At 36.8% G+C, this 21,877-nt stretch overlaps 1 protein-coding gene across 3 annotated transcripts in view; it reads left to right on the forward strand.

Moving 5' to 3' along the window:
• The window catches only part of PRUNE2 (prune homolog 2 with BCH domain), a 132,037-nt gene extending 110,704 nt beyond the window's left edge, over positions 1 to 21,333 (forward strand). Inside the window, exons 12-19 of one of the 3 annotated variants that reach the window (XM_066339510.1) lie at positions 1,780 to 1,956; positions 6,179 to 6,281; positions 9,833 to 9,964; positions 10,119 to 10,205; positions 14,512 to 14,610; positions 16,429 to 16,464; positions 18,395 to 18,442; positions 20,625 to 21,333. In XM_066339510.1, the coding sequence (XP_066195607.1) occupies positions 1,780 to 1,956; positions 6,179 to 6,281; positions 9,833 to 9,964; positions 10,119 to 10,205; positions 14,512 to 14,610; positions 16,429 to 16,464; positions 18,395 to 18,442; positions 20,625 to 20,646 (704 nt within the window). In that variant the 3' untranslated portion in view covers positions 20,647 to 21,333. The remainder of the gene's footprint in view (positions 1 to 1,779; positions 1,957 to 6,178; positions 6,282 to 9,832; positions 9,965 to 10,118; positions 10,206 to 14,511; positions 14,611 to 16,428; positions 16,465 to 18,394; positions 18,443 to 20,624) is intronic. The other 2 variants (XM_066339512.1, XM_066339513.1) reach the window with 2 other exon arrangements.
• Positions 21,334 to 21,877: the final 544 nt, after the last annotated feature.

The following is a 21,877-nucleotide window of genomic DNA, read 5'->3' on the forward strand; positions in this document are numbered from 1 at the left end:
GTTCACGAGAAATTGCCACTGGAGCCTGGATTTTTATACAGTTTTTGTGCCCTCAGGCTAGACCCAGCGATGTAAATCTCCTCAACCATCCGGTATGGAGTTATCTATTCTTTATCAGCTTGCATTGAATAGTTCTTCCTGGGCTTACTGGAAGCCCTTTTGTTTTTCCCTCCCTGTCCGGTGATGTTGTCCAGGTGGCACCAGTAGTCTGGTCAGGGAGTGATGACTGCTCCTCGTCTCGCTCCAAAAAGATGTTACTTCGCCCTGTGCCTTCAAGTGCAAACGAAGTCTCCCCCTTGAATTTGAGCTTTGCCCTGTGCCTTCAAGTGCAAATGAAGTCTCTCCCTGAGTTTAGGTTTTGCAATCTGAATTTTACAAGGGGGGGTGCTTAGTATATTTAATATATTTAACTTTCAGCACTTTATATAAAATATTATTACAAGCATGAATTAATTCTTAGCCTCTCATAACACCTATGAAACATTGTGTTCTTTAGTTCTTGTGAATTGAAATTACTTCTTTTAGTTTATTTATAATTATTACAGATCTCCTTAGTATTTTCAAATAGGGTGCCTCCAGATTTTTATGTATACATGTGTGTGTCATTATGTATCTCACTGTATCTTTGTTTACTGTTACCTCAGTTACTGACTTGCAATTCAAATTCTACCTTTATGACTGCAGAGCTAGAATAACGCTTTAGAAAGAGCAGTTTACTTCAAATATGTGTCATGCATAAAATTTACAGGATCTTTACTGTGAAGGTAAATTATTAATATGTACACAGAACCACAAGGCAAAGGTGCTTCAGCAAGAATAGTACAAGAGAGAGATTTTTTTTCCTCCCATGGAAGATAGAGTATGTTGTAACAATAACTACAGAGGGAAGTTAAATAATTCCAACTGTGGATATAATCATTTTCATGTCAGTTTCTCTGTAAACAGCCATTAAATTTGAAAAAAATGGCATGCAGTTAAATTTATAGTTAAGAACAGTCCCATCAATGTGCAATGAAGATGTTGATTTTATTAATTACTTCCCAGTTTTTTGAAACTAAAGAGTATACAGCAGGGAGACTTTATGGTCACTTGTCAGCCATATAGTTAATTTTTTATGGTCATTCTGTCTGCAGACTACATGTCCATGTTCTCTCTAGGGTGCTCATGAAACAGGTCAGACTGCCTGGCTGCTATACACTTCACAGCAGGAGAAAACTGGTGTTTAACCTCAGTCATCCTGGGGGGAGGTAACTACTGGGTTTATGTGAGAAGTCAGCATGACTGAATCAGACAAAGATGAGTGTTCTTCACGGTTGCTGCTAGTGGGTGTAAAGAGGTTGAAGACAAACTGGGAAAAAGTTGAGAAGCTATAGTTCTCTGGTAATTCCTCTCTAAACAGGAAGTATTGCTATGTTCACATTTATTTGGCAGGGCAGGGTTAGCATAGTTCTCATACCTTTGACATAAATTTTAGAAAGCCTACAGTTCAGTAACTCCAGCAAACAGCTGCTCATTTAACTCCAGCTGGATGCAAAAATCCCTTGGTGATATTCTGCATAGGGATAATTGCTGTTGTTTTTTTCATGTCATAATGATGAGATGTCTTAAGAGAATGGAAACTTCTTGTTTACTGACTGTCAGATGATCACATTCTGCTCCTATTTATACCAATACTGTAAAAATGCAGATAATTTCAGTCATCCATCTCAAATGTATGTAACAGCAAAAATATTTTGAGCTTTAATAGGAAGAGGTAATATATAGGGTTCTATTTTTCAGAAGAGCAGACTGCTGCTAAGGATGCTTTCCAGGAGGAGTCTGAATCAATTCCGGAGTACACTGCTGAAGAGGAGCGAGAGGACAACAGGTTATGGAGAACAGTGGTTATTGGAGAACAAGAACAAAGAATTGATATGAAAGTCATTGAGCCATACAAAAAAGTTATTTCACATGGAGGTAGGAGAAGCTGTAAGCATTTTTTAAATTGATGTAAAAAAATTCATGCTTTGTTGATCATGATTTATTTTTATTTTTGTTCTGTTCTGTTACCATACTGACAAGGGGAGAGAGAATTTGTTTTTCAGCCTTGGCTGAAATCAGCCAGGCTTTCAATTCAATGTGGCAATGACTAATAAGAATTTTAAATTCAAAGCTATTTTGGAAGCAGCATACTGACATATATGTGTCAGGAACAATCTGGTCACTCTAGAGTAAAATTGTCTTGAACAAGGAAAAGCTTTTGACCTACAGCAAAATAAAATTTTAAAAACTTTATTTGGTGAGTTTTGCCAAAACCTTTTGTGTGGAAAAAGTATAATGCTCTGTGATTTGCTGAATGATGTATGTGGTTGCACAGATCTAAACAAGTAGAGTAGGAAAAGAAAAAAGATAGTTTTCTCGCGGGTTTCCATTCATCTAGCTACTCACCTTTTGCTATTTTTCTGTCATTTATAGTTGTCAGCAGCATTTCACCAGGAACTGGTTTATGGGTCTTTTTATATAACTTATGAATAACTATTAAATAACATATCAAAGAAAACATTTAAAGTAGGAAAATGGTCCGATGTGCTTGCTGTATTTTCTCATTTGCTCATCTGCTTCCCAGCTTCCTCAGAGAATTTATGGTTTCAGTGTTGCTAGTACAGTTCTGTATAAATTAATTCAAATGGATAAGTATTACTATAGTTAAAGGAAGAAAATGAAACAAGGCTTTCTAAGTGCATTTTCCTTGGTTTGGATTATCTTTGGATTCTGTATTTTTGGGAGGCACTCTTTGCTATCTGTTAAGCAAAGTATTAGGTTAAGATTAGTTGGTTTATTCCTGCAAAAACTGAGGCAGGCAATGTAGCATCTCAGAGGTAAGATTTATGGGTTTATATGAGGATTTTGTCACGGTGTTGTTGATCTGTGGCATCATTTAAGGATACTAAAATACTAAAGTTAAAATATTTTAACTTTAGAGTGATGAGCCTCTATCTGGTAAAATTACATAAATAAATTATGGTTAATTTTAACATTAAAAGCAACTAAATGCTAGTCTACAGATATTCATGGTGTGCAGTCTACAGAAGTTTTAACCAGAATTAATAAAGATGTTTAGGCCTCCAAGCATTTTTCCACTACAACACTACCATCGAAGATTTAGGAATGTGATGACACCTCAGACACAGTTTAGCAAACATACACAGATGGCTTAATTTAGGAAACAAGCACAAAATATTTTTGGGCCTTGCTAATGTTGTTGTATGCTGTAAACTAGTCAATATGCATTTCTGGTAAAAACTTGTATATTTCCTACTAGTTCCTGAAGTTCCTGTTTATATATTGGCTTTTGTGAAATATCAGTGTTTAATGTGAGACTAGATAATTCAGCTCAGCTCTCAGTGTAAAATATTTTGAATTCAGATTTTACTTGTCTGACGTTTTGTTAGATCACTCAAATCTAAGACTAAGAGCATTTAGTTTTCTTTACTTTTGAAAGGGTAGCTGTCAATAGCGTTAGTCATTGTAAAACAAAGAGTGTAAGATGTAACAGTAAGTTTCAGCCTGCCGCTGTCTAAACTGGAATTTTTTCCTGGTATCTAGGCAAATCAAAGTAAGTTAAGGACTGGATTAAGTTCTGTGTTTATGAAGTGGCAAATTGAAGACAAAGAAACAAAATCCTTTTGTGGCATATATCATGGAAAAATTTGGACAGCTCAGTTTCTCCATTATGGCAGCAAGACCCATTCCATATGAAGTTCCCTTTGGCAATACTTCAATGGAGTGTTTAGAGGGCCAGGAGTCTTTTCTTTAATCTCAATAATAATAATAATAGGTTCTGACTAAAATTAGTCAATAGGAAGTTAAGTCAAGCATTTCTTGATAATTCAATGATCTGCTAAACATTCCTACCTACCAAATGACAGATAACAGCAAATGCAGAATCTAGGTGGTAGCTACAAAACATAAAAAGGGAGAGTAGATTTGGGAGTGTAGATTTGAGATTGTCTTCAACATATGCTGATGGAGAAATTTCTTAGAGATCTTTTTCTTTGCTTAGGGTAACTGAGATTTTGGACAAATGGCTTTTCCTGGCTTTTAGTGACAACTTAAAATACACTTGTCACAGGGTGAACATTCCTTCTCTTCAAACATGTGTGAGAAAAAGTGGCTTAGATTTATCTGTGGATATTTCTTCCGTGTGTTGTTAGTTAGCGTCCACACATAATTGTCTTGCTTTTCATGAACTGCGAACTGTGCTGTGTAATTTAGTGGATGCACCTGCCATAATGTGCTCTTACTGCCAAATTCCTGTGCCAGCTGGACAGATTGCTTTGTGGCAGCATGATACAAAGTCTTTTAAATTTTTATTAAATTTATAGAAGGAAGGAAATTTCCTTCCTATTTCTCCATTTGTAAACCTGAGGGGGAGAGAAATACTGCTTTTTCCTGTTGTTGCTGAAACCCAGCTGGCAACCAAGCCCCACGGAGTCAGTCACTCACTCACTCCCACATGGTGATCAGAAGAGCAAGAATGGATAAAGTATTGGGTTGAAATAAAGACAGGTTAGTAAAGAAGCAAAACCTGTGCACGCAAGCAAAGCAAAACAAGTAATTCATTCACTACTTCCCTAGGACAGGCAGGTATTCAGCCATCTCCAGGGGACCAGATCCTCATCACACAAAACAATGGCTTGGGAAGATAAAGGGCATCACTCCAAATGTCCCTTCCTACTTCCTCTGTCTTCCCCTCCTGAGTGTGATTCCATATGGTCTGGAATATCCCTGTGGTCAGCTGAGGTCAGCTGTCTTGGCAGTGTCCACTTCCAAGTTCTTGTGCATCCTTGGCCTGCTGTCTGAGTGGTGGGGGGACAGTATGAAAAGCAGAAGAGGCCTTGGTGCTTTGTGAACACTGCACAGAAATAACAAAAACATCTCTATATTATCAACCATCTGATTTCCATACACATCAAAACTACAGCCCTGTATGTACTACTGTGAAGAAAATTAACTCTGCCAGCCAAAACCAGCACAATTCCAGATAATCCAGATGAATAATATGTGCTGCAAACAGGACTGGAGTTCCATACGCACTTCAGTTAGGCTTGGATATTGCTCTCTAGTATCCAGAAAGCACTGTCAAAGTCTTAAAATCTCTTTTTGGAAAGGTTGTTGAAGTGTGAGTATTATCCTTTAATTTTTGTCATGAAAACACATTCATGAGGGGAATTGATGTTTCCTTCACAAATACTACCTTCTCTCCCTCAATGTCAGTTTTTCTAGACTCTAAAGGTTTTTGAATGTTCTCTGAGTATATCTGTCTTCTGTCTCTGCATCACTAGTGCTATCTACCTACAACCATTCCTACAACATCTTTATAAATTCCTTCCTGATTGCATGTATCCTTTAAATAAAACTTTCAACTTAAATGCTGGAGTATTTTTTATTTATTATTAATGATAAATACAGAAAATCTGTAGCAGCTGCAAAGGCCTGTGGAGAACATTAATCCATCATGGAAAAGAAACTTTTTCTTTTGGCCAATAAGCAACTGTGCTGGACCCTGGAATGGTAGTGCTACAGCTTTGAAGATTAACAGCTATTATTAGGTAGTGATGCAGCCCAGAGAATGCCAGCATTGAACAACTAGAGTATCCAAGGTTAAAAAATAATTTATGCAAAACTTGCAGCAAAGGATTTAACTTATCCCCAGGAGCATTTAAGGGATAGTGGAATGAAGTCATAATTTTAATGTTCTAAAGCCATTGGAGCTGCACAGGCCTAATGAGATTGGACTGCAAGACTTTGTGAAATATAATTCAAAAGATACAGGACAACAAATGTAGGATATTTTCTTTAGCCTTTTATTCCTTAGTCTGAGGTGAGCATTCAGAACGATTGCCATGGAGAAGTAGAAGCCTTAGAAGGACTTTTTGCTGGTCACTATAAAAAGTTTACTAGTAGTTGTGCTATGTGTGGTTTTTGAGAATTCAGCCTAGCTAAATGTCCGACTTCCTTATCACTTCATGATAGTTCATGTATTTTCAAACCTTTGGTATGAAGCATTTTGTTATGCTTCCTCAGTAGACAAGTAGACATAGCAGCTTTATTACAAGACTTCGAGATTTTTAAAAACATTTATGCTGTTAAAAGCTTTTGACAAAGATAAAAATGTGTTTTCATTTTTTTTCCACAGGGTACTATGGTGATGGTATGAATGCTATCATTGTGTTTGCGGCGTGCTTCTTGCCAGACAGCAGTCGAACTGATTACAACTATGTCATGGAAAATCTTTTCCTGTGAGTGATATGTGAGCAATGTGACAGTCTTTAGAGTTACTACTCAAATTATGCAGTGAGAGGTAACCTATCTTTCCTTAAGGGGTAATTTTGGTCGTTAGAAAGGGAGTGACAAAGAAAATAGCAGTTTCAGATAAACTGCTCAATGGAGTATTATTTTGGTATCCTTTACCTACTCACCTTCCCAAACTAAGGTATATTTGTCAGGACCAAATCCGACTTTTAATATTTCCCTAAATGTCAAGGAATGCAATATCTTAACCTTGTTGGGGTTACAGTCTTTGCACTATTCCATTAGTGATTTCCAGGTCTTCCTGAGAACAATCAGCAGAGGCTTAGACTGTTTTTCACTGTTCATTAATGTATGCTGTCCTGGGTTTAGGAGTTACAGTGCCTTTTTTTGATACTTATTTTTTCAAAACAGAATAAATGGCAATTGCTGACACAAGCAGCTCTAACTATGCTTCCTGACTCCAGCTGCCTCTGATTCAACTAGAAGTGGCAGGGGCCAGTTGGGCAGGACACAGATTTGGCCACATAACCCAAATCTATCACAGGAAAATTATTCCTAATAGCAGCCAGTGTGACAGCTCAAAATTCTGAAGGCAGCACTCTCCTGAAGTGCCTTCAGCTATTTCTACTTAGAGCTGTTAAAAAAAATCAATCATTCCAATGTTTTCTGCGCTGAAATGCAGTAATTTCTAAAGCCAGCAGGAGACCTGGCCTTTGCCATTTGCAGCTTACAAGGCACTGAGATCCCAGACCCAGGTTTTCTTAATATACCAGTCTGTGAAGATGCACTTGTTGGAAGGCAGTGCCTTTAACGTTATCTCTTGGTGAAAATCAAGACTAAGTGTTTCAGTTTCTAGTCAGAACAACTGATGTCACTTGCCTGGTAGAGAGCCTCTAAGAACTCAGTGTCATCTACAGGAACTGATAGACACAATCCCCAGTGATTTAGAATGAGAAAGGAGTTGCTACAGTGATTTTAACTTGGTAAATAAGGAACAAAGCTGACTGTAACCATGACTGACATTCAATAAGTTATTCTTTGTCTTCACCCAAGACCCTTGTTCAGACAGAGGTAGTAATAAATTACCTTTCCAAAGAATGCCTTAAGAGCCCTTTCCACATAGCTTAAGGATATTGCCTAAGTCAATTTTATAAGACACTTTTTCTAGAGTAGTAATATAAATGTGAGTTCACATTGTCTCTGAACTTGCGGCTTATTTTAAGACTTGGAGACAGTTGGCTGTCTAAAACAACAAGAAAAAGAGGTTAAAAAAAAAAGAAAAGGGAAAAAGCTCACCTCTTTCTTTCCATTCTTTAGGTCTGTTAATTGTGTGGAAATAGAGGGAGTGCAACAGTTTACTAAATATACAGTAACTGATATTTTTAAATATTTGGTAATTCTTTAGTATTGAATTATATAGGGATCTAGAGAGACCTGCAAACCACTGAATCTCTTCTTTTTATACAGCATGTTTCTGGTAGCATATAAGCTGCCTCTAGTTTCTGATTAACAGCTGTCCTCAATTGCTCCTTTCCCATCTGAATTCCTTTCACATTTCCAATTGCCTTCTTCCAATTTTTTTTATTGACTAATGCTGTAAAATTGTCTTTGATGTGTCGAATTATGGTGAAAATGCTTGAAACAGCTTCTACAGCAGTTTTTGTAGATAATGCGGAGCCACATAAAATAATGTACTGTTTAATTTGTGGCTGCTTGGAGGTCGGATCAAAGCCAGTCCACAGATTAAACTGTTTTAAAATAATCTCAATTTGAAAACAAAACCAGCACTTTGCTTTCTGAGTGATTCAGTTGTTCTAGTCAGTGAGAAAATTTCTGTCCATCTTTTAAATAATGAAGAAATTGCCATTATTACCACATACTAAGCAATTATTAGATAGGTAAGGATTGCAAAGGAGCTCAGCATACTTAGAATGGCCAATGATCTAATTCAACATAAATTGCATAAGAGCTGTTGAATGAAAATATGTGAGATTAGTGAGATATGAATAAAAAACTAGCAAAGATTCCCTTTTGTCATAGTAGGCCTCCTAATTCTGGTGAGAAATATGCTTTTTTTTTTTTTTTTTTTTTTTTTTTTACTATAGCAAATTAATTCTTAATAGACACAATTCCCTTTGGAGTTAATAAACAGACAGTTTTAAGACTGTCGTGTTCCATAACTGAAAGACTTGTAGTATTTTAATATGCACTTACACATTTCTGTACATTTCAGTGTTTAAGTGCCTTTGAAGCACTAGATGTTCTGCCATGTGGGAAGGGGTAACAACAACCTGTTAAACAGTAGCTTTGTTAAAGTAGCTGTTATATGAAGCTTTATGCATCAGAATATCCATGTAATTCCTTGCTTTCTTTCATCACTGTTAGACCTGAGCCTTCACAAATGTCAGGCAAAAGCAGGGAATTCACAACTGCAAAGTAAGAACGAGCAGTGGAATGCATTGAGGGAGTAGTGATTTGGATAGGGTTTTCCAAGGGCATGGAACTGGTCTAGTTAATGGCTGCCTGCTTTATTCTCAGGTAAAATACCACTCTGGTGAGAACTAGATTTCCTACAATTCTTTTAAAGACATTGCATCCTGAGGAATTTAAGGGTCAGATTAGATTGTGAGGCATTCCCATACAACTGTGAAAGGGGCCATTATAATTAGAGATAGGGCTGCCTTTTGTAGTAACTGCACTCAGGCATTCAGGTTTTTAAGGTGTGACTTGTGGTTTTGCAGTCTAGATTTTTACATAGGCATGCCTTGAGGCTAGGTAGTAGGGAGAGCAATGTGAACATTCCTGTGATGATGAGCTCCCAAGTGAGGTAGGGACTTCTGACTGGACCGTCTGCACAGGTGGTCCCAAACAAGAATTTAAAACCATCCTCTTATTTAAATGAGTAGTGTGCTCTTCTAGGTGGGATGCATTTGGTCCCAAGAGCAGTGTCTGATAATGTAGTATTTTGCTCACAAAATGAAGTGATATCCTGGAGTGCTTTGTCCAGTCAGAAGTCAGGTTGATGGGCAGGTCTTCTTGGGCATGAGTGTCAAAATGTTTGTTTTCTAGAGACTCGGTAGCAGGAATGTGAGGATCGCAAGAAGTATAAAGTATTATCTTCTGACATTTTTTATTATTGTATTGAACAAACTTGGTGATTAGAATTATGACTAGAAGTTTCTCTGGAGTTAATTTCAGAAGTTCCTAGGATGCCATGCTCTCCCTTGCAAAATCTCCTTATTTAATTACTTTTTAAGAAAAAGCAAATTCACCAGTGATACTTGAAAATTCACTATGAAACCCTGTTTTTGTAAGGAAGCCTCATATTTTTGTAGACGCAGGTAAGACTGTGGTTTTCTAGCTCTATATGTACAGGTACCGTGGTGATCAGTGCTAAATGTCTGCTTTTGTTTAAAGGAAAAGAAAACCCTGTATTGTCATAAAGTGTTCAATTTGCCTTCATTTATTCCTAGTAGCCTGATTTAGTTTGGGCTCAATCAGATAACGATTGTGCTCACTGACTCTGTACTTTTATCAGATATGTAATCAGTACCTTAGATCTGATGGTAGCTGAAGACTATATGATTGTCTACTTGAATGGAGCAACACCAAGAAGAAAGATGCCTGGATTGAGTTGGATGAAAAAATGTTATCAGATGATTGATCGGCGGTAAGTAGTATTTTCCTGACTGATCCACACCCCTTATTTTAAACAGTGTCCATTTCTGTGACTCACCTGTATGCCAGCATTTACTGTATATGATCTTGCTTAATCTTTTGTGGGGTTTTCTGTTTTTCTAAGAAACTATTGCTTTTTTATTTAGATTACGGAAGAATTTGAAATCATTTATAATTGTTCATCCATCATGGTTTATCAGGACAATTCTGGCTGTGACACGACCTTTTATAAGGTATGTAGTAAAGAGCAATGATTTTTCTATGTCCCTGAGAATACATAAGCACCCTAAATTGTCAAACATGGCTGGTGCTCTTTCACTAAATAGTTCTCGTTTTATAGCTCATGTTGGGATTTTGGAAGTTGAATTTCACTTTCCTAAGGTAAATAGGGGGGGAAAGGTGATTTATATGAATATATCTAGTTGCAGAAATCACTGGCATGGTTTTGTAAACCTATATGTGTATGTAGGAGCATGTACTGGGAGTTCAGTTCCTTAAAACAGTCTTTGTTCAGAACCCAGATAAAAGACATATAGAAAAGGGGACTGCATGTAATTATAATAATCTTATTTTAAAAATCCTGGCCACAGAACAAGATTCAGCTACAGTTCTGTGTTTTTAAAATAACACTGCTGCTCATAGCTCATACAAGAGGACTGCCTGCACCCTGAGGTATTTGAATGCATTTGGTTTCAGAAAAGGTTTAATATGATCAAAAATTGTTTGATTAGTGAAACAAGGGGAAAAAAAGACTTCACACTTACTGCAGAAGATAGGCAAGTATGCAGTTGAAATTCTGAGATCAGGGAGAGCAGACTGTCAGGTGTAAAAAAGAGTTGCTTCAGGCAAGAGAAGTAGCTTCACAGAAGCCACACAGAAAATGACATACATCACAACAGATCTCAGGGAGTTCTGCTCACAGACTGCAGAAGACACTGGAGATCTCTTGTCACAGGGTGCTCTGCTCTGATAGGGTGACACTGGGGTAGGGAAGCACATGAGTTGTCCCATTGCTGCCAAAGTGCAGCAGGTAGAATGTTGTAATGGAATTTCTTTCTATATGTGGTATCTTAAAGACCAAGTGGAAAGTAACAATTCAGAATACCAGAGTAAAAGGGATATAATACTTGGAATTATCAACAGTAGTTATGACGATTCACCAAGTTGCATTTGATATTTCAGGTATTTCTGTTGCCATCCTATTTGCTCCCAGAAATGACAATTTGGTCTTTTTTGAAGTCATGTCTATTTCAATTCATTAGTCATTTATTCCAAATAACCATACTAAGCAGCAGTGATTACAGGTTTTTCATTGTCAAACAGGAGAAAATAAATAGTTTTAAATAAACAGTTAACTCTAAATAGTTTGGCAAAACAGATAAGCAGTACAAAACTAGACACACTAGAGACCATCTCAGCCAAGTAGACTGAGTCTTGGTGCAAGAAGAAAGTGGAGTGCAAATAGAAGCTGAAAAAAGTGGGCAGGACAAAAGGCTGATGTGACTTTGGTGGAGGATGACATGAGATATTTGGACCCTTACCAAGGGCAGAAGAAGATTATGAATTCCCTTCACTTACTTCAGAAGGTAAGGAGATAAAGACTTGATTAGATTGAAGGCAATGACTATAGCTTAGTTTGCTAGCCCTCAGCTGTTCCCCAAAACCCTGACAGGTACAGTGGGAATTTTAGATTGAGAAATTAATTGGAGACAAGAAAATTCAGTGGAGTGTGGAACACATCTTGACTGACAAACCGTTGTCTGAATATGTAGAAAGAATGAACTAGAGGTAGCAGAGATAGATCTTAGATACTCTTTTAGAACCCTTTTAGATATTCACTCCAAAAATTATTTGAGCGGTGTTAGGTAAGAAATTAGATTTCTAATGAGTTTTTCAAGGGTCTGTGAGACATATTTGGCATTTGACAGAAATATTTAAATTATGAAAGTTACCATTATTGACAGCATTCTTTCCCCTAAAGTCTGAAAACTGTGATGCCCATACACTGACTACCGGGATGCCCATACACTGACTACCTCGTGACTTAGAAATCAGTCACTGTAATGGAATTAGTAGACCCAGAAGAATCCTCAGGAGGCAAAATTGCCTGCTGAATGATTTTTTAATCCCTTCCCACCATCTTTAGAATCTTGCAGTTTGCCAGGTTATTTTAGATGGCAATGCTAATGCTGTAAACCATGATTAAAAATTTGGTTAAAATGCTAAGAATCTGTATGTTACTGTGCTTTGACTGGACAATCATGGGTGTTTCTTGCATCTAAGATGTGACTCTTGGTGTGATCCAGTGTGTGCCTAGTGATGCTAGTTAGGTACAGAGACAAATTACAGTGAATGAGCTTAAACAACTGTTCACAGCACCTTCCTCTGTTCCTGTTCCAGTTGTCTCTCTTTGCATTATTGGGAAGATATGTATATTGAACCTTCTGCTCAGAGCTATTTCAGAGGCTCTATGCTGTCTGGCTGTACCTGCCGGTCAGCAGTATATAAAAAGAATATGTTCTGTTTTTCAAGACCTACACTTAACATATATGGTCAATATGAGTTTGCCACTATTACTGATATTATAAGATGTTCTAAATACAACCAAAACCAGATTTGAAAAATTTCTTTATAAGCCAAATGAGAAAGGTGGATAGATTTCTCATAACTTCACACTTATTAAATAACTTAGGTTAGACAAATAAATAGCCTTATGTTTTAAATGTGTTTTCTGAACAATTTTTGCTTTTTGCCAAGTGATCATTATAGAAACACAATAAATGAATCATATAGCACAGCTGAAATAAACTAGTTATTTCATCATAAAAAGGTTCTGCAGTAAGAATAGGCACAGTCAGATCTGTGCTCTTCTGAATAAATGATGAAATTCAGTTTTATTGTGTTTGATTGAGAATTAGTGTAAAATAGAAATGCTAGGTCATTACAATCCCTTGCTAACCATTTTGATGATTATATCCATGTTGTTATAAATGATTAGAAGCCTATTCAAAATAATAGAATTTATTTAGCAATTTTTCTAAAGTCAAATTGAAAGGCCACAGTAAAATCGAACAACATCAATCGAATGTTGGGTGGACAGGGTAACAGCAGCAAAGGTGCCATCCAACCCTGCCATGAATGCTGGGTCTTGGCGTAAGGCTTTTATACAGTTTATTTGTCCTGAGGCTAGGTCTGTTGGAAGTCCAAATATTCATGTATTCCTTTATTCCCAAGTAAGGCTTTGAAAGGGGTTCTCATAAGTATGAAAAGACGATTCAATACTCTTCTCGGATCTTTTCTTTGGGGTGTTGATTTGATCATCCTCTGGATATTCTACTAAGATTGATATTAGATGTTGAGCAGCTGTGGAGGGAGCATCAAGGATGGGCCATCTCCAGTCCAGCCCTGTCGTTTCTGTTGCAAATTGTGTGGTTTTACAGCTTGCACAATAGGCTTTGGAATTTCGGAGACGCCCTCAAGTAGCCTTTTAATAGTCTAAACCTTTGATACAATATTTTATACACGAATTTATATGCTACATTTATTACAATGTCAAGTAATGCTTTCCATCTCTTTTTACAGAAGTAGTCTGTAAGGGATTTGACTATTTTCTGAATTTTCACACATCTTCAAACTGTAAAACTAATCACATTGTCTAGTATGTAGGCATTGCAATTTATTATGTTAGCTTAATAATATGATTCAGCATAGTGAAGGAGCGGCAAAAGGTGTAGGCTTGATTTCAGTCTCACTAGAGCTCAGGTAGGCTCATAATCAGCTGAACTGTGTGTTAAGATATGGTTATTAAAATTTTTAGAGAGATGTCTCTGTTCAAATCAACATGCAAACAATACCACATGCTGAAGTCAATAGCACAGGCTTTTATTTAGCAGTAAACGTGAGGGAGAGATAGAAATAGAATGGGTGGGAGGAGAGGAGAAACAGCATGACAAACATAGACAGACTAAGTAGAAAAAATACCATTACTCCATGATCCTGATGGCATCTCCTTGGTCCTCTTCTTCTGGTCTTCTTGGTGATGAGGGTTCCAGTCTTGTCCAAGTTATGGTCATGGACTTCATCGAGTGGGGGAAGCCCACTACATTTATATTCATTCAAGTGCAGGTGGGAATGCCCACGTACCTTGCCTTCTAAGCTGTTATAGCTGCCTGTTACATCAGCAAAGATGAGTCATTTATGTTCCACCGGGATGAATACCTTCAGACTCTGTGTGAAAGTCCTGGTTCTTTCCCAGAGAGAGGTTTTCACACCTCATCCATTGTGTAAGAGAGGACTGGCATGATAAAAAGTGCTATCCCACCTCACCAGACTTGCCTCTTACCAGCCTTTTTTAGCTGTGGCAGGTGGATTGTTTGAATCATTAATCATTAACAGTCCAGTCTCTCAGTCTGTAATTGAAAAATTAATATCCAAGTGTTTTAATGATTTGATACCTTTAATATATTTTTTCATTTGGTTTTAGCATGTCATAAAAGATTGGGAGGCAAAGTCAATTAATATGTTTATTCTGTCTTTCAGCTCTAAGTTCAGCAGTAAGATACAGTATGCCAATACGTTGGCAGAGCTTCATGAGATGATTCCAATGGAATATGTGCATATACCAGACAGTATTGTCAAGTAAGTGATGTACAGTAGCATGTACTTGTTATAATGGAAACTATTTCCACAAACTAATAATAGTGTTAAAGACTGTAAGAAAAAACAGAAAGCACTTTCCTGATGTTCTTAAAAATGATTGTGTGCTGTTCCACAAACATTTCGCTGTCAAACTTAGAAGGAAGAGACCACTGTGTAATGGAAACATAAAACACAATAATTATTTACTTCTATGGGAGTGGGAAAATTATTTGGCCTTTCCTAAGGTAACATCTGTGCTGTATTTTTTCATAACTTTTTCCTCTATTTAAGTGGAAGTGTTTTCAAGTTTTAAGTCATGCAGGACTTTTAATAGAAACATCAATTAAAAGATAGCCTATTAAATAGAAGACCATAGGTTTACTGTTCCTTGCCTTGTCAATTTTTGTGGTTAAATCCACAACCACTGAAAGACAGTTTCTCAGTTCTTGCTGGTTATGTGAAGAGGTTTTTTTAAATACGGACATTTCCAAAGGAAAATATCTGTTAAAAAATTGTAGGAAGTTGACTGGCATTGCTCACTTCAACTGACTTTTTTTCAGATGTGAAAACAACAAAAACAAATGGTATACCAAAACTGAAAAACATAATGGTTTTCATGTAGTCATTATAAAAAGATGTTCTGTTCAGGAATTTAATTTTTTTTAAATTGTTCTCTTTAGGAAATGTCCCAGGTTTTGAACAGTCTGTTCTAGAAGGTAGTTTGGAGAGTTGATATGCAAGTATGATTGTATTTTCATTGCAACTGGTCAGTGACAGCTTTTGAAGTTCTCATCGGTCTCCTCAACCCAAGCAGGAGTTTTCACACCTGTTTCGCAGTAGTTGTAAAGCAATTTCCTTTGTCAAGCTGGTGGTACCATTCCACGGAGCAAGTGGAAAGCTCAGGTCTGGCAATAGCAGTTGTGAAAACAGTAAATTAAAGTTATGAAACCAAGGGTCATAGAAACTTCACTCAACTTCATTTGCTACTGTAACTTCTTTAGAGTTGGAGTGATGCTAAGAACGTGGAGCGGAGGCTGTTGGTCCACTGACAAAGAGATGCCCATAATGTTCTAATATCCCTAACAAATTTTCTTGTGATTCCTGTAAACTTTTTAGTTTCCTATAGTTCCTTTTGATAGAAAGCTTACCGTGGTACTCAGAGAGTTTCTGTTTCCTTACTGTGTTTTACTGTTACACTGTGGCAGTACAGACATCGGTGTTACACACATTTTTTCTTCCCTGTAAACTTAAAAATGTTTAAAAAGTTCATTCACTTCTCAGACCAAAGGTGAAATGATCACAGCACTAATACCAAAGAAACTTCAGTATTTAAAGAGTTTTAGGGCAATGCCTACTTCACATCATCATCAGCCAGATGACAGATCATGATTTTGCTGAAAAAAAACAGAGTATCAGGAAAGATAATAATTGCACCCATTGGTGGCAAGCATTTCAAGATGTTGTGATTACAAGATTCAGTGGCTGTGTGCATTCAAGGCATTTGTGAGTGGCTATTCACATACCTTAGGGAGAGGAGCAGTGTTCAGTTCATAGCTTCTCTTCTGCTACAAATTCAGAGAGATTCCTGTAGGAAAATACAACTCATCTTTTGGCTTCATAATTGTTCAATTGCCAAGAACAAGCATACCATCTATGGTCAAGAAAAATCCCACCTGTAGAAAGTACACAGTGTTACACCAGAATGTGGGTTATGTGGGGTTTTTTGGTAGTTTTCAGTGAAGCACATTACAATATGATTGTTGTACCATATGAACTTGTACATCTTTTCTCTTCCTTCATCTACTCTTATCTTGTAAGGTATGATGAAGAGAAGTGTATTACAAGAAGAATGAGGTAAAACTTGCTTTCTAGCCCATGCTGCTGCTCATAATGGAGTGAATCTGTGTGACAGCCTTTCACCTGCAGGCGACCTCAACAGCTGAATGAGAAAGGACTTGCAATGATGTGGCATCTTACTTTCCCCTTCAAGCTGTTGAGATCAGCCTCCCTTGCAAATAAAACTCACTGAACTGTAAACGTCCTTGACTTGGCCCAGGCTGCAGCTAGTTTAACATTATCTGATAGAGCAACTGAATGCTTTCAGCTCTGTCCACTGGGCATGCCTCAGACCCCTGCTGCTTCTCTGTCTCTGTGACCGAAATAAGGACTTAAAAATTTAAGGTGGGTTGAGCACAGGGACAAATGATATCATACTGAACTGAAGAGCTTTAGAGTTAGCCTTAAATCATACTGGGTGCCTATTTTAAAAGCATGTACTGTATTTGTTCTTTGCTGTGCTATTGCTCTGCTTCACTCTTATGCTCTGCTTGCTTCTGTTCCTCTGCATCAATAACTTTTACTCATGCAGACTGGATGAGGAGCTGAGGGAAGCTTCAGAAACAGCTAAGTAAGATAGCTTTCTGCTGGATGCTGGCATTATATTGTTTCACAGGAATAACTTGAATGCAGTAGTACATTGTGTTTGGTACAACGGTCAGCTTCAGCTTGTAGTTTCAGTTACTGTGTAAGCTGTGCCATTTGTGAATTGACTTCCCCTTTCACTGCTTTTATATTGCTGGGTCTCAGTAATAAATAATCATACCCTTACAGTATAAAAAATTCTTTTGGTATTTTTTGCTGATTGTTTCTATTGTCATGGGAATGACTGAAATCATGTATTCTGTTAAAATAGATCATTAAATATTTTCCACTTTTCCCCTTTTATGAATTCTTCTGTCTTTCCAGTGTTAGCTGGATAGGCTGGGAAATTAATGCCTGATAGTAATATTATACTATCTATGTTTACTTAATAAACCAGTGGCAGGTGATGATCAGATACTTTAAAATGACAACTCTGTGCTTTGACTTGGATATAATGTGGTAGTATGGTGTAGAGTACCAGAGAAATCCTTAAGAAGTGCACAGTCCTTCCCTCATGGAGCAGAGCTTTAGAAAGTTTACAGTGTACTTTCTTCATGTGGGTATTGTAAACAAAATTCCTGAGCAGGAGTCTGTTGGTTCTAGTATAACATTCTCCCTTGCAGTTTTTATAACTAAAAATTTTGAGGTTTGAAGTTTCTTTCCAATCACCTCATTTTGCTTATGCACTTCAGGATTTTCAACTTACAGCCTCTTCTTTGCTGTACTTTTTCCATAAGTTCCTTCTTTTGCAGTACACATTTTCCTTCAGTTCTTCTGAGATTAGTTTCTAAAGCAACCACAGAGAAGTATCTAAAGCATTGGCCACTGCTTTTTAAATCTAACAGCTAACACTGCCTCAGAGGTAATACATTCACAGTAGTTATATGATACCACCTGATTATTTGGTTAAACAAAAAGGCCTACCCAGCCTTAAATGCAACTTCTATCCCTTCTGTTAAAATATTTTAAAATGCATTGTGTATGTAACAGTGAGAACTCTGTGGAAGAAATCTGCTTTCTTGTTATTCCATTTAAAATAGTAGACGCTGCAGTGTAGCAAGTGAAAGGGGAATGAAATACTCATAATGAGGCATCACTGGTTGTTGTTACTTTGGATGTATGAGATCACTGTAGTGTGTTTCCCTTCTCCAACTTTAAGAGATAGCTTAAAAAATTGTTACTCAAACTAATGTGTGTTATGGGCACTAAGATCTCTACACTCCTGAACACAACATTTGTGTGTTTGTGCTGTTAAAGATACTCACTACAGTTAGTTATTACATCCCCAAATTTGGTGTCATATTTTAAAAGAGAAAGAAATAACACAGAAAAAATGTTTACTCATCTTTTTCCTTGTATGCAGAACTAGCTGCCTCTCAAATGATCCAGAAATGGCTTCAGTGGAGCAGGAGTAAGAATTTATGCCTAATACTGTCATTGCATTTTAACATTATTTTACAACATTATTTTATGTGGCCAGGAACTGAGGCTGGGCAGACTCCTTAAAGCTTTTCTGAGACCTAAATACTTTAATGTTAATATTCAGGAAGATCATGTACTAACACACAAAGCACTGAAGCTTTATTATATTTATATTTTATATACTTTATATATGTGTGATATACTGAAGATTCGTTATATTTGTGTTGCATTGGGAATGTGTTTGAAGTGTCCTTAACCATTTCCAAACAGAGATGGATGTAATTGTTAGCCAGAGAATATTCAGGTTAAATTATATAACAGAAAAATAAATAATATAAACAGAAAAAGTGTGTTGTGATCACAGTGAAGATGGTTCCATGCATTATCCTCAATTTTAAACTTGCCGTTCTCACTCAAAGATTAAAAAGTCCAAATTTTACTTTGATTTCTGGACCATACTCTTTAACCTGTGCCTTCTCTTTGCTTTTCTGCTTCTCAGCTTCTTTCATAATTATTTTCCTGATTAAATCTCAAGCATCTTTAAGTCTTTTCCTTTCAAAGATGGACTTGTTCCCTTGGAAATGGGAATGTGTCAGTCCTCTGGTATGCTTTGCTCACCCTGCACTGCTGGTCTTCCTGTTCATCAGTGAGAGTGTTTGTAGGTGCAGTGTGTCACAGCAGCACTGACAGTTTGTGGCTGGAGCAGCATGTCAGGAGACCCACCCTTGCAGTGGAGTGTGTGTTCTGACCAGTGTGCTCAGGGCAGAGGGACTGAGGCCTCTGCTGTCCCTGCCCATCTGACAGCTGTGTAGTACACTCTTGTCTCACACTGTACAGGAAATACTATGTAGCAAGCCTTAATTATCAGGAAAAGATTCCATCAATAACATGAGTATTAATAAACAGATATAACAAATAATTAAAAGTATATGTAGCAAAAAGTTGCATAGATAAATTGAAGCTTTGGGTTTTACTTTTTGAAAAATAAAACAGTGTGCTAGTAAGCTATCACAATGTCATACTTCATACGCAGGTTAGAACCATCAGCTAAATTCCTGATTCCTGAACAGGAATTATATCTTATCTCCTTTTTTTTTCCTCAAACATTGTTTTATTCTATAACAAGTCAATACAAGAACTGTTTTTTGAAGTATAAGAACAAAAAATTACATGTTAAAGACTGCTTGTGTATGATTTTGACCTTTTGTGGCTTGAACAACTTTCTTGTTTTTCTCAAAAGATAAGCTGGGCAGCAAAATACAATATAAGAAGAGAATTTACATTGAGTTAAATAAATACAATTGAGGTCAAATTACTGTTAATTCATGGCATTTATTTTCTCTGCATAAATATGAATCTTTCTTCAGAAGTGGTAATAATTTTCCTGTGATCAGATCCCTTATTTCTTGTGTCATTTCTTCAGGAAATCCGTTCACTCTGAGAACAGCAGTTTTACACACTCTTTTTTTCTGTATGTTTTCTGCTTAAATGCCTCTGGAGTCTGCCCAGGACTTAGTTGGCTTCTATTGTCTCTTTCATTCTGTTCCAAAGGCCTTTGTTTATTGTTATGCTCCCTTGTGTTCTGTTTTGTTCAACTACTTGCACTTCTTCATGACTTTAAAAGTAATACTGCAATATAATTCATAGTGGACGAATCATTGTGTAACAGTTCATAAATTTTGAGGAAACTTTTTTTTTTTTTTTAAATTATGTATTCTTTCAGGAAGATGGTGTCTTGAGGCAACATTTATGAAGACAACTTCTTACTCCAAAGAATACTTCTAAAGTGTTTGATGACATGTGCTTAGCAGTAAATAGCAAAACTGTATGCTTATGAAGATTTTTAGGGGTACCCATTCTTGCCGCAATGTTGTGTCATTCCACCAGTGGATCTACTACCCCCACCTGATTTACTTCAGATTGGAATTGCTGAAAAAGTAGTTGTTAATTTCAATAAAACAGTAACAGAACTTACTAAAGTGTGTACTTTCATAGATGTAGATAGGATGTGTGAAAGTTATTTCACACTACTGCAGTGAATTAAATGAGATATAAGGTTACCAACACTTTGTTGGAGTTCAGGATTGGGGAAATAACTAGTCACATGTTTTCAGAGCACTCATTAATTTTTTGTTGCTGTTGTTCTTTGTCATTTTGTCTTTAATAAATAGGATCGACTTGACCCTGAAATAAGAGGCATCGTTGCCAAGCATTTGAAGAAGAGGGTTCACATGGATATTCATCACCCAGACAATCACAACCATGCTGTTCAATAAGTGATTTAGTCAATTGTGTTTGGTTTATAAGTTTCCCCTGTCATTCAGCAATTCAAGAAGACCGAAAGGGCCAGTCCTATTTGTCATGGAATCAGCTTAATTTTGGGGCCTGGTTATTCTTGTTGTTTTCAGAAACAGTTTTCGTTAGGAAAGTTGTATCATCTAGCATTGGTTTCTTTGTGTGTCTGCCATTTCTGTTTAAAAGGATACCATTTTATCAACAGTGTGCCTCATGGATAGGTCAATGAGGATGGGGATTTTTTCATGTTTGTCTTCAGCATATTAATGTTTATGCATAGCTGAATGTGATAGTTATTGTTACAATAAGTGTTAGTTTGCTTGTGTCACAGAGCAGCAGCAACTTTATTGTTTAAAAATAATTTTAGAAATTATGAAGGGCTTTCTTGAATTTGACAGGCCATTTTAGATAAGGCTTTTGGGCAGCCTGTCCTAGTGAAAGGTGTACCTTTTTTTCTTGCGGTCTGGAGAGTCTTCTGAACTTCATTAAATGAGTTTTTTATTTGGTCAGAGAGAAGTGTGATATGCTAAAAAATAATAATTAGTATCATTAGTCTTCCCAGAGGATGAACGAGCAACTGAAATTAATTTTTATGTCTGTTCATTTCAGACATAATTTTTTAGAAGCAGCTAATCCTGTAAATGAGTTTCATACATTCTGAAATCCTTGGAGCATTAATTTATTGATCCTAAGTCTGTTTCTTCCAGAGAACTTTTCTTAAAGTTATGAATCTTCAAGTGACATCTTGTCTCCAATTGTAAAGGCTCTTCAGTCTCTGAATATGAATCAAATATTATTTCCTACTAGGAGCTGAAAGCTGGGAGTCATACTTGTCTGTTAGGAATATTTGCTAAAATCTTCCTCCAAGTGTTTCTGTTAGATAAAAAAAAATAAGACTTGCAGTGGTATTTATTGTCTGTGTCACAGAACACACCAGTAAAAACATAAATGGGAAAAAACCCTAAGCATTTGTTGTTTGCTGCTGTCCTGTTTATTGGCACAAAAGATACTACAGTAAGTCCTTACTGAGGAATAGCATCAGTTTCTCAGATCATGATTTTGGAGAAGTGTGCCAATTTACTATCAAGGGATTTCTGGTTTTATGCTTTAAAGACAAGAGTCAAGAATA

This window comes from Sylvia atricapilla, chromosome Z (assembly GCF_009819655.1).
Source record: "Sylvia atricapilla isolate bSylAtr1 chromosome Z, bSylAtr1.pri, whole genome shotgun sequence".
NCBI lineage: Eukaryota > Metazoa > Chordata > Aves > Passeriformes > Sylviidae > Sylvia > Sylvia atricapilla.